This window comes from Acomys minous, assembly GCF_964271855.1.
Source record: "Acomys minous genome assembly, chromosome: 3".
Classification (NCBI taxonomy): domain Eukaryota; kingdom Metazoa; phylum Chordata; class Mammalia; order Rodentia; family Muridae; genus Acomys; species Acomys minous.
The window spans coordinates 125,280,362-125,290,731 of NC_140485.1; the positions used below are offsets into that span (position 1 = coordinate 125,280,362).

At 42.5% G+C, this 10,370-nt stretch overlaps 1 protein-coding gene across 2 annotated transcripts in view; it reads left to right on the forward strand.

Moving 5' to 3' along the window:
* AIG1 (androgen induced 1) overlaps window positions 1-9,941 on the forward strand; it is a 221,240-nt gene extending 211,299 nt beyond the window's left edge. The window contains exons 5-6 of one of the 2 annotated variants that reach the window (XM_084777068.1): window positions 4,461-4,624; window positions 5,229-8,191. In XM_084777068.1, the coding sequence (XP_084633194.1) occupies window positions 4,461-4,624; window positions 5,229-5,257 (193 nt within the window). In that variant the 3' untranslated portion in view covers window positions 5,258-8,191. Of the gene's footprint in view, window positions 1-4,460; window positions 4,625-5,228; window positions 8,192-9,605 lie in introns of those variants that run through there. The other variant, XM_084777067.1, reaches the window with a different exon arrangement.
* The last annotated feature ends 429 nt before the right edge of the window (window positions 9,942-10,370 follow it).

Here is a 10,370-nt window from a genome sequence, read left to right on the forward strand (position 1 = left end):
ATGAATGGGGGACCACTGAAGGCTAAAAGAATGGACACAAGATAATAATGTGTTCATATTTCTGTTTGAGAAAACTTGCTGTGCCCACTGTGACAATTAGAAAATCGAGTAAAAAGAGAAGGCACAAATTAGAAACTATTGCAGCCTTCTGGACTGAGAAAATTGTCAACCAAATTAAAATGGTGATAGAAATTGGGGGGGAAACAATGTGTTGTGAAGATGATTGAGGTAACCTCGACCAGACAGGGGAAGGCATTGACTGTGTATGATGAAAGAGAGGAATGCTGACAGATGTGTGAGTTGCAAAACTGAACCATTCTCAGAGATGAGGAATTTCTATTTCTCTGTAGAGAAATAGAAATAACTTCGGCTGTAGACAGACTGAGTTGGATTCATATTTAAGATGTGAAAAATGACATGCTTTGAACATTGAGAATATTTTCTAGACCATGTAAGATGACTGGCTGGGGATACGAGTCTGTGAACTATCTATGTCTGTGGTGGCTGTGGAGCCATGGCCATGGATTTATAAACAGGGAGTGCCCAGCATTGAAAGGGGATGGGGCCTCAAACGAAGCCTCATGGTAAGTCCAGGGCTGTAGAAATGGCTCAACAGGTAAAAGTACTTACTTAACTGCTGCAGCTGAGGACCTGAGTTCAGTTCCCAGCATGTACTTTGTGACACACAAACTCTAACATCAGCCCAATGTATCTGGCATCCTCTTCTGGCCTCCAAAGGCCCCAGACAAAGTGCATGGTACACTTAACATGCATGCAGACCAACCAGCATCACAGTTAGAGTAAAAGTACAGGGTCCACATTTAAGGGGAGAGTAGTGAATAGTGAACTTACAGAGGGAAAAATAAAAAAGAGTAGTCAAAGTGTCAGAGGACAAAAGGAAAGAGGAATGGTGGCCAAACCAGCCAGCACACTGTATCGGGATATCAGGAGGGATGCTTAGGGACTAAAGAGATGGCCCAGGGGTTAGGAGCACTTTTTCAGAGGATCCATGCTCAAGTCCCAGCATCCACATGGCAGCTCACAATGATCTGTAACTCCAACTCCAGGGCTTTGATGCCCTCTTCTAGCCTCCATGGAGACTGTATCCATGAGATCTATCCACATAACATAAAGAATACAAAGTAAGGATGAGGAGTCAGTGGGTATTCACCAGTTAAGAGTCCGTTTCGGACAGAAAAGGAGACAAAGAGCACTGGTTGTGAAAATGTTGAAAGCCTTTTTATTGCACATTGATGAAAGTCATTTGAACCTTTCAGCTATGAAGGAATGGCTTGAAAGAAAGTTGAACGTACAAGAGAGTACGCAAGGATGACTAGTTGTGTAGAAGCAATCTTTTAACAGCAGGAAGGAATCCCTATGCACCTACGGCACTCCTGTCCTGGATTTGTAATTGTTGTAAGCCTTGGCCTTTAGCGGTTGAGCCATCTTTCCAGCTCCTGACCTTTGAAATTGTGCCCAGACTTGCATGTGCTCATGTAATAGCTTGGTCTCTCAGTAGACTATACTCACAGGGCCAAGCATTACCTCTGCCTCATTGACTGCTGGGTCTCTATTTGCAAAGTGCTCAGGTGGGAGACATGGATAAGTGTCCTTTTTTTTTTAATTTGTAAATTTCAAATAAATGGATTAGAAGTATATGTAACAAAACAGATAATCCAGAAGTCTTATAGCACTAGTCAATATGTGCAAGTGTGTATGTATATAAATGTACATATGCACAGATGCACACACTCACCAGGATTGTTGATTTCCAAGGATAGAATGTTTAATGTAAGTGCCATTTCCATCAGCATAGCTATTTGGGCACTTTGATGAGAAAACTTTCAAAATGAGACAGCAATTGAAGGCGAACCAAGAACTAAGAACTCCCCACTCATAGGTGAGCAAGGCCATGAGTCATCTTTGTGTTGAGAGTTTAACTGTGATAATATCAAGAAAACAAATGAGGAATTCATAGCCTGTTAGGACAAGTGGGCATGTCCTACACACTAATCCAGGTGTAAGCCCAAATAACAGGACTTCTGCATCTGCATCTGGGATGACTTGATGGCCTACAAAATGAAAAAAGTCAGAGAGAGGAGGAGAAATATGAATATTTTGAGACAATATCAAGTGCCTTAAGGAAAGCAAGTCCGGACAACAAAGAGGAGATCAGGCATGGGAGGAAGAGAGGCTCACGAGGCCCCACTCCTCCCTGGGGAGCTGCTGGGACATAGAGAGTGGGTTTTCATCAGCTGTGTAGCCACTGTTAAGTTCTCCATGCTCCAGCAAACATCCACTTCTGATGCTTGAGCTAGCAATCCTAATTATTCACATAAAAGGAAAGAAGAGATGCGAAAGTAAAATAGGACTTGTTGGGAAGAAAGGGTCCAGAGAGAGTAGAAGAGGATAAGAAAGAATGTGTGTGTGTGTGTGTGTGTGTGTGTGTGTGTGTGTGTGTTTATGTGTGTGCGCGCGCACACGCACACACACACAATTAATACATTATATACATGCATGAATTTATCAAAGAATAATTTTCAAAATTTCAAGGTGAAATGAACTGTGCATGTATTTTCTGGCTTTCCCAGTTTTTTTTAGATGTGATTTAGCTTGGTCTAAGGGTCTTTACTTGTGAAATGGGGCTAAATCTTCCTTAGAGGGATTTGATCTGATACCTCGTGTAAAAGTACTAGATGCAGGCTAATTATGCAGGAATCAGGGGAGCCAGGGATGGAATTGTACCCTTCAAGAGGCCCCAACAGCCTGCTTCCTAAGTAGACTTCACATGTTACAGCCCCATCGACTTCCCAAGAGCCAGACAACTTAAGAATGCATCAATGGGTTAATCCACTGATTAGCTCAAAGTCCTCACAATCCAGTCACCTCCCAAGGGCCCCACCACAGGCTGCTGCTGCGTGGAGGGCTGAGCCTTCAATACATGACTCTGCCAGGACATTTTGGACAAGGAATGTAGCACACCATGGTCTTTGTTGTGCTTTCTGTCTCTCAGTTTGCCTATTTTAGTGCCTCTTATAAATGGAGTTATCAGAAGTTGCCCTGTGTTGGCTTATTTTATTATCATGTTTTCAAGGTTTAGTATGTCGTAGTGTGTATACAGTTTTATTCTTCCCTGTAAAAATGACATTCCATTGCATATCATATAGAACTCTTGGTGTATTCATTCATCTACTGATGGGCGTGGCTTGCTTCAAACATCTGGATACTCTGAGTACTAGTATATTGATGTATCCCAACCTCTCCTTTCAATTATTCTGGATGTAAACATAAAAGTAGAATTCTAAACCACAACATTTTAATACCATGAATGTGTTGTGCATGCTTACATTGCCTGTGAATCTATTCATGCATGATGTTGGCTTTGCCTGTTTGTACTTTGTTCATTTAAAAAGTGGACATTCTTTCAGCATCACCACCAGAGTGAGTAAGCTTCCCCTCCCTGGTGATTAGGGTTTTGCCCACATGGATAATGCAAACTCTGTAGTGAGGACCCAAGGCTTCCTGACACCAAGGAAGCCTTTGTGTAGGTGCATCCACCTTCTTAAGAGTGGAGCCAGAGAATAAGGAAAATGACTGACCTCAAGCGCAAAGTACAGGAAGTAACCTTCCTTAGTAATGTAACTGTTATTTGTATTTTATTCGATCTCCAAAACTGGCACACTTTAATAAAGAAGTGATCCCCAGGTAATCAGAAAACAGCTGTCAGCATCCATGCCAGGGCCAAGGCAGTGAAGCAGATTATGTAACTAAGCTCTGGGAAGCAATGCTAGTTGATGTTGCTGTTCCCACCGAGCCAGGAACATCCAGAGCAGAAACAAGATGGCCACAAGTGAGCACAGGCAAATGTTTTAGAAGGGAAGTAACTGCAGGATCTGAAGATCAGAGAAGCAGAAGCCTGTATCTGCAGACTGATGGCGCGGTGGCTCCAGCACACACAGCTCCTAGTCTTGCTGAAAGGTGGCATAGCAAGATACCTGGCATATACTCAGTCAGCTTTAGTACAGCGTGGTTGCCTAATGCTACATTGTTCCATTGTATAAAGAAGAGATTAAGAAGATTGTATAACAGTATTAAATCACTCCGCAGTTCCTAACACCTGACCAAACCTTTTAAGTGTCATTAAAGACGGTGCCAGGAAGGAGGAGAGAGGGAGATGTGTCACTGGGTGCAGTGTGGGGTCCTGACACATTTCCTGGGACATAGAAAAGACACAACAGAGAAAGCAAAGAAAGGCAGTAGTTTGGTTAGTGCTGGTGGACCAGTGTTGGCTTCTTCCTTGTAGTAAACTGCCATAGAATTATACAAGATGGAAACAGACTAGGTGTGGGGACATGCAAGAGCCCCTTGCTGGTGTAATGGGCTTGAGTTTGTAACACAAGAGCTTTGACATCTGTCGTGGCCCTGTCTCCATCTTTGTCTCCTCTCCAATTCCATTGCAGGGTGTGCTGGATACACCATGTCACTGGCATGTGGGTGTACCCTTTCCTGGAACATATTGGCTCAGGAGCCAGGATCATCTTCTTTGGGTCAACAACCATCCTAATGAATTTCCTGTACCTGCTTGGAGAAGTCCTGAACAGCTACATCTGGGATACACAGAGAAGTGAGTATCGTTCAGGGCACATAAAACAAGAACAGTGCTGCCTATGAGAGCCTTGGCTGAGGGAAACCTCTCTGGCAGGCTCCTCTCCAGTCTTCCACACAGGCCCTCTACAGAAGCTTCATTTTTATTACAGTATTAATTTAGGAGCTGCTGGCAGTGCTACCTGAAAGGTTTATTTCTCACTCTTTCTTATTAGGTAGTAAAACATCTAAACCTAAAGATAAAAGAAGCATGCTCATAAAATTACAGAGGAAAAAAAAAACAGTGCTGATGGATAGGGGGTAAGGGGGTAGGGTGGGAGGCAGGGCCAGCTATGATTACCTGAATTCAGCCGTCATAAAAGGACCCTAAATTAAATATTAAGTTATTCAACAAGCTGCATTAAAAGTCATCAGAGCTCATTTTTTTAATGTCATCTTTGTATGGATGTGGTAGGCTCAAAGGAATCTGAGGATCATGAAAGCAGAACCGTTAAACAGTCCATGTGGCTGCCTTTTGCCAGAGTGGGAGGTCATGGAGAGATGCAACCATTAAAGTATATATTTCACTGCTGCTAAAGCTCCCTTAACCTTTGACTGGATTTCTCTTTTGTTTCTATTTATAGCAAAGCCTCCTTCTGGGCAAGACACCTAATCTTATCTAAGCTGTGACAAACCTGTCCAAAAATCTATGTAAGAATACATAAATGCTGGAGGTGGAAAGGGAAGAGCCTGGACATATAGTGGTCTGAATCCTGCATGAAAACACATCCACAGGCTGGTGTGGGGGCCCAAAGAGCTCTGGCGTCTCCCTGGACATAGTCTGTTATTCTAGATAACGCCTGCATGTGGACTGTGATCCATGAATGCTGAACACCGACTGAGGGCCAGTCACTGTGCAGGAGCTCAGTCCACTTGACTAGTAAACTAGTGCTTCAATAGTCATTGAATCGGACTGTTTTGTGCATACCTGCTCTGAGGCTGCATGAGTCAACGTGAGTCAACTGGGGCTAAATGGCCCCCAGTTTCAATCCGTCCAGGCCACAGTTTGGAGGACCAGACATGAATCTTTTCATGATGTTTCCTCCACTCAGTAGAAGCAGTAATCTTTGTCTTTTAAATTATAGAATTGTTTGGTGCCCGTAAAATGTTGAAAGAAAATGCAAACTTTCTTCACCTTCTTCGGAGAACAGCTGTAGGTAGATTTAAGCTAATACATGCAGTCCAGGAAAGAAATTTCTGGCTTCCTCTGTCCCCTTGGTGTGCTTGATTCTGGCAGGCATTTGACCATCACTCTGCTCCTGCCTTGAGAAGATGGTCTGGATTGCAGAAGAGATACATATCGAATCTAGACTAAAAAAAAATTCTGCTTATCAGTCGCATTGGATGAAGAGTTAAAAATTAATAACCACACTCAGTCTCTTGTTCTGTTTTGTTTTGTGTTGTTTTGAACTTGCTGTACAGTTTAACTAGTCTGTCTTTTTCTTACATAACATGCATGCAAATCAGTCACCATTTCATAACTTACTTCTGTATAGAGATTGTTTGATCTACATTTATTTTGTGGAGCCCCTAGGAGTTGCTGTTTGTGTCGAACCAGCATCTTTCCATCAATGGCTTTCCAATCTCACCTGCCCCACCCCCGCGTGTGTGTTCATATGTTCATTTGACATTCATATGCCTGCCTTGCCATGCTTTAGGAGCAGGTAACTTTAATCTGGTTTCTTAGGTTCACATGAAGCTGAAGAACAATTTTGCTTATATACCGCATATGACATGGTCTACTTTTATTTTTCCTTTTTAAAACCAGGGTCTCTCATGGCCCAAGAAGTCAGCAAGCAGGCTAGGCTGGCTGGCCAGTGGGCCCTAGGATCTGCCTGTGTCTACCTCCTCAGCAACTGGAGTTGCAAGTTCATGGAGCTATGCCCCCCTTTTTACTGTGTGTTCTTGGGATCGGTCATGGGTCCTCATGATAGCAAGGCAATTACTTTGCTGACTCAGGCTTTTCTCTAATCCTTTCTCTTAAATTTACATACAAAGAAATTTCATTCTGTCTGCAGAGTGGGATTTTTATTTATTCATCAACACTTAAAAATTGGAAATTTTCATATTACACTTGGACAGCTTATCAAATATTTTAAGATCTGGTGACACAGATCCCACTGTTTCTTCTGTCAACAATGGATTTGAATTGAGTATCAGTTCCCACTTTTAGATGTCTGTCTAACTTGCCCTAATTCTCACCTGTCACTTAACTCAGTCAACTTCACAGGTGAGTTTGAAACTGTAGATTAAAAGTATGTGCACATGTATAAATATGGGTATGCACATGTTGCCGACTGTTTACTGCGGCATAAAATATCTGTTTCCACACAGCAATTGCTATAAAATTCTCCAATGCACGTAAGCCATCTTCCTGAATTCCTTAATGATATTAAATAACTCAAGTCCTCTGGTTTGCATATGCTACAACTTCAAGATGTAAAAAACTTTTTCAGACTAGTACAGCTAAGGAAAAAAATCCTAGAAATTATCTGAATGCATCCCCTACTTTACGAAGGTATCTGGACCCTATATTTGACCTATTGACATGGTTGTTGGCAAAGCCAGTGTCTTCCACCTAAGGTTCACCTCTTTGTCACTTCTAATGAACTATTAGAATGTTAGAAATATAAAATGTCTGTAGAATACAGAATATTTATAGAAATACAAAACAGCCTGCCTGACAAGAAATACAAACCCTTAACATATGATGGACTAATACACAGCATTGGCTCTTTTTCAATTAAAGCAACTCAAGATGGATTTGTGAGAACTATTTGTATTTGCTGTAACAAACTGACACAAGCTGGGTATCTTAAACAATAAAACAGGTTTACTGGCATATTTAAATGCTAGATGTTCAAAAGCAAGATGTTGTCAGGATTGGTTCCTCATGAGCTCGTTACAGGAAAGGTAGTCACAGCCAGTCCTGGGTTGGTAGTTGCCAATCTTCATGCTCACAGATGCACACCCTGTAAATGATGTCACTGATGCATACCCTGTATATGTCATGGTCTCTTAGTTCCTCTCGTTTAGAAGGACACCAGTCATAGCTGATGACATTAACCATAATGGCTTCTCCTCATCCCTATGGCCTCAAAAGGCTCTTTAATCCAAAAGAAAAGAAGAGGAGAAGGAAGAGGAGAAGGAGAAACAAACAAACAAACAAAAATCTCTTCTGAAGTATGATACCTATAAGCCATGTGTGCATAAGATTTTATCATAATTCATCCCAAAACAAAAATCGTCCTCCAGGTTTACGTGAATTTATAAACCCAGACAAAACTTACCTCCTTCTAAAACACAGTGGTGTGGCAGACCAAGGAAGTACAGTGCCCTACCAAAAGGGAGAAACGCAAGAGGCAGGATGGATCCTGGCTCCCAATCACGCAGAGGAAATTTCCTTTAATTTAAGACTTCAGAATAATCCTGTTAGGCTGCTGTGCCCCCAAGGCTCACAAGGAGGGGCTAGGCCTTACCCTCTAACCCTTAGAAGAACAGAAGACCAACCCTGCCCCAAATCCTGGACTGGGATCATGGTGTGTGTGTGTGTGTGTGTGTGTGTGTGTGTGTGTGTGTGTGTGTGTGTAGGGAGTGGGGGGATGGGGGTGGTGGTTGAGGGTGCTGTGCTCTGAAACCAAGAAGGAGCTAATGACAGTCCTTGACTCATTTCATGCTGCACCTGAGCCCTGAATCCAGGCCACTCCTTTATTTGGTACTAAAACTCTCAAAGACAATGCTGGTCTTTCCTACAATTCAAGCAGACCCACACTGTGGAAGAAGAGGGTCATTCAGAGAGTTTTCCTGGATGCCTACCCATCATTCCTGCTTCTGCCATGACAATTCCTTGGCTTCATGAGTCAAATGTCTAATTTCTTTAAGGAGCAATTGTCTGGCCACACCCTGGGCATTTTTGCACGTTTTGAAGTACTGTGGCTTGGGATTTTGGCCAGCCTGTGACACCTGAAGCATTTCTGTCCTTCAGCTAAGTGTTAAAAGGCTCTTCCCTCAGAGGTCTAGGCATTTATGAAAGAATACTAACAGAACCAGAAAGTCAGAATTTCAGGTTCTTTTGTTTGTTATTGAAACAAACACACAAAAAGTATTCAAGAGCTTTGGGGAAGATTAGGGAAAAAATGTTTATCTGAAAGCAAAAGAAAGAAAAAAGAAGCAGGTGGAAAGTGTAGATTTGAGTATAACTTGTGAGAGCAGCCTGAACAATTGCATTTCCAGGAAAATGAAACTCCACCAACCATTCACCGAGGACAACAAAGCCGTGCTAGTTCAATGCATACAAGTCCTTCAGGAAAAGCAGATCTGGATGGGTTGGCCTCTGCAGGCGCAACTTGAGTTTTTCAGCATGCACAAGAAGTACAGTCAGTGGTACAGGGGTTGGGGCTGTGGATTTGCTCTCTAGTGTGAGGCAGGTGGGGAGCGGTGAAATATATATAAGCAGAAACAGCTCCTGTAGCTAATTAGGGCCCATGAACTTTTAAAAAATAATAATAAATTTTAATAAGAAAGACTTCTTTGGATTTTAGAAACCCAGAAGCCTGGTCCTGGTCTTGAGAATGGACAGGACTGAAGTGAAACATAAATGAAGCTGTTTAAATGCATCAGCTAAATGGCTCTTGCTGGCGAAGGGCTGGTTAGGAAGCAATCTGGCTGGGTATCCATCCTGCAAACTGATGATGCATCAGGAGTCATCCTGCCTCAGGGTCCTACTCCCAGAAGCACAAGGAGATGGCTGTGTCTTGGAGATGTTAGGAGAGGGTGAGGACAGGGGTCACGGAGGGTGTTTTTGGGAAACACTATATGTAAATGGCTTTTCTTCTTAGCTTAGGAGGCAGGAGACAGGAAGGTGGATGGAAGTCAGCTGAGGTGGCCAGAGATTCTGTGAGCAGAGCTGGCACAGCTCTGCACCTGATGCTCAAATATGGCTATTTTGCTTCTATTTCTAGGCATGGAAGAAGAGAAAGGGAAGCCTAAGCTGGAATGAGATCTGAGTCTGAGAGGAGAAGCTAGGAGGAGCTGCCCTTGCAATCCTTGGACCCTGGGCACCAACAAAGAGGAGACAGAACTTCAAAGGGACCGTGGCATCAGCCCTGCCTCCCTGACCCTGAGGGAGGACAACTTTTATATACAAATATGTACAAAATAGGATACATTGCCTTCGAAAATAACTCACCCTCCTTGTTTTAAATATTCTATCCCAGTTCATTACTGATGACATTTTTCTAGTTTTAAAGCTAAAGTTGGTCATTAAATTTTCATTTCTGCAATAATTCCATTTAATTTTTTAAAAATCAATTGTATTTTTTGTTGAGGAATATGGATAAAGTTGGAGGGGCAGATGTGAATGAGGCATTCATATTTAGCCTTAAGAGAGGCTGGAGTAATGACTCTAGGATACAATATGGACCCAAGAGGATGCAGAATAGGTAGTTCCTGTGGCCATAGTGTCCCACTTGCCTCAAATGAGCAGTGTTAGTAATAGCATCAGTTTAGTCAAAACCCTGAGTGTGCTTGGATCTCCCTGTTTGATCTGTGAATCACTTCCCAAAAGTTACTGTTAATAAAGACCAACCAACCCAAACCTGGTGTCTACATGGTCCATCTCAAAGCCTTGACAACCTGGTTGAAGTAACTGTTCTTACCTCACTTCTGTTCGTGGAAACCTGTTGAAAGTATGTTGACTATACTTCATTGATTCCTGGGCTTTTCTT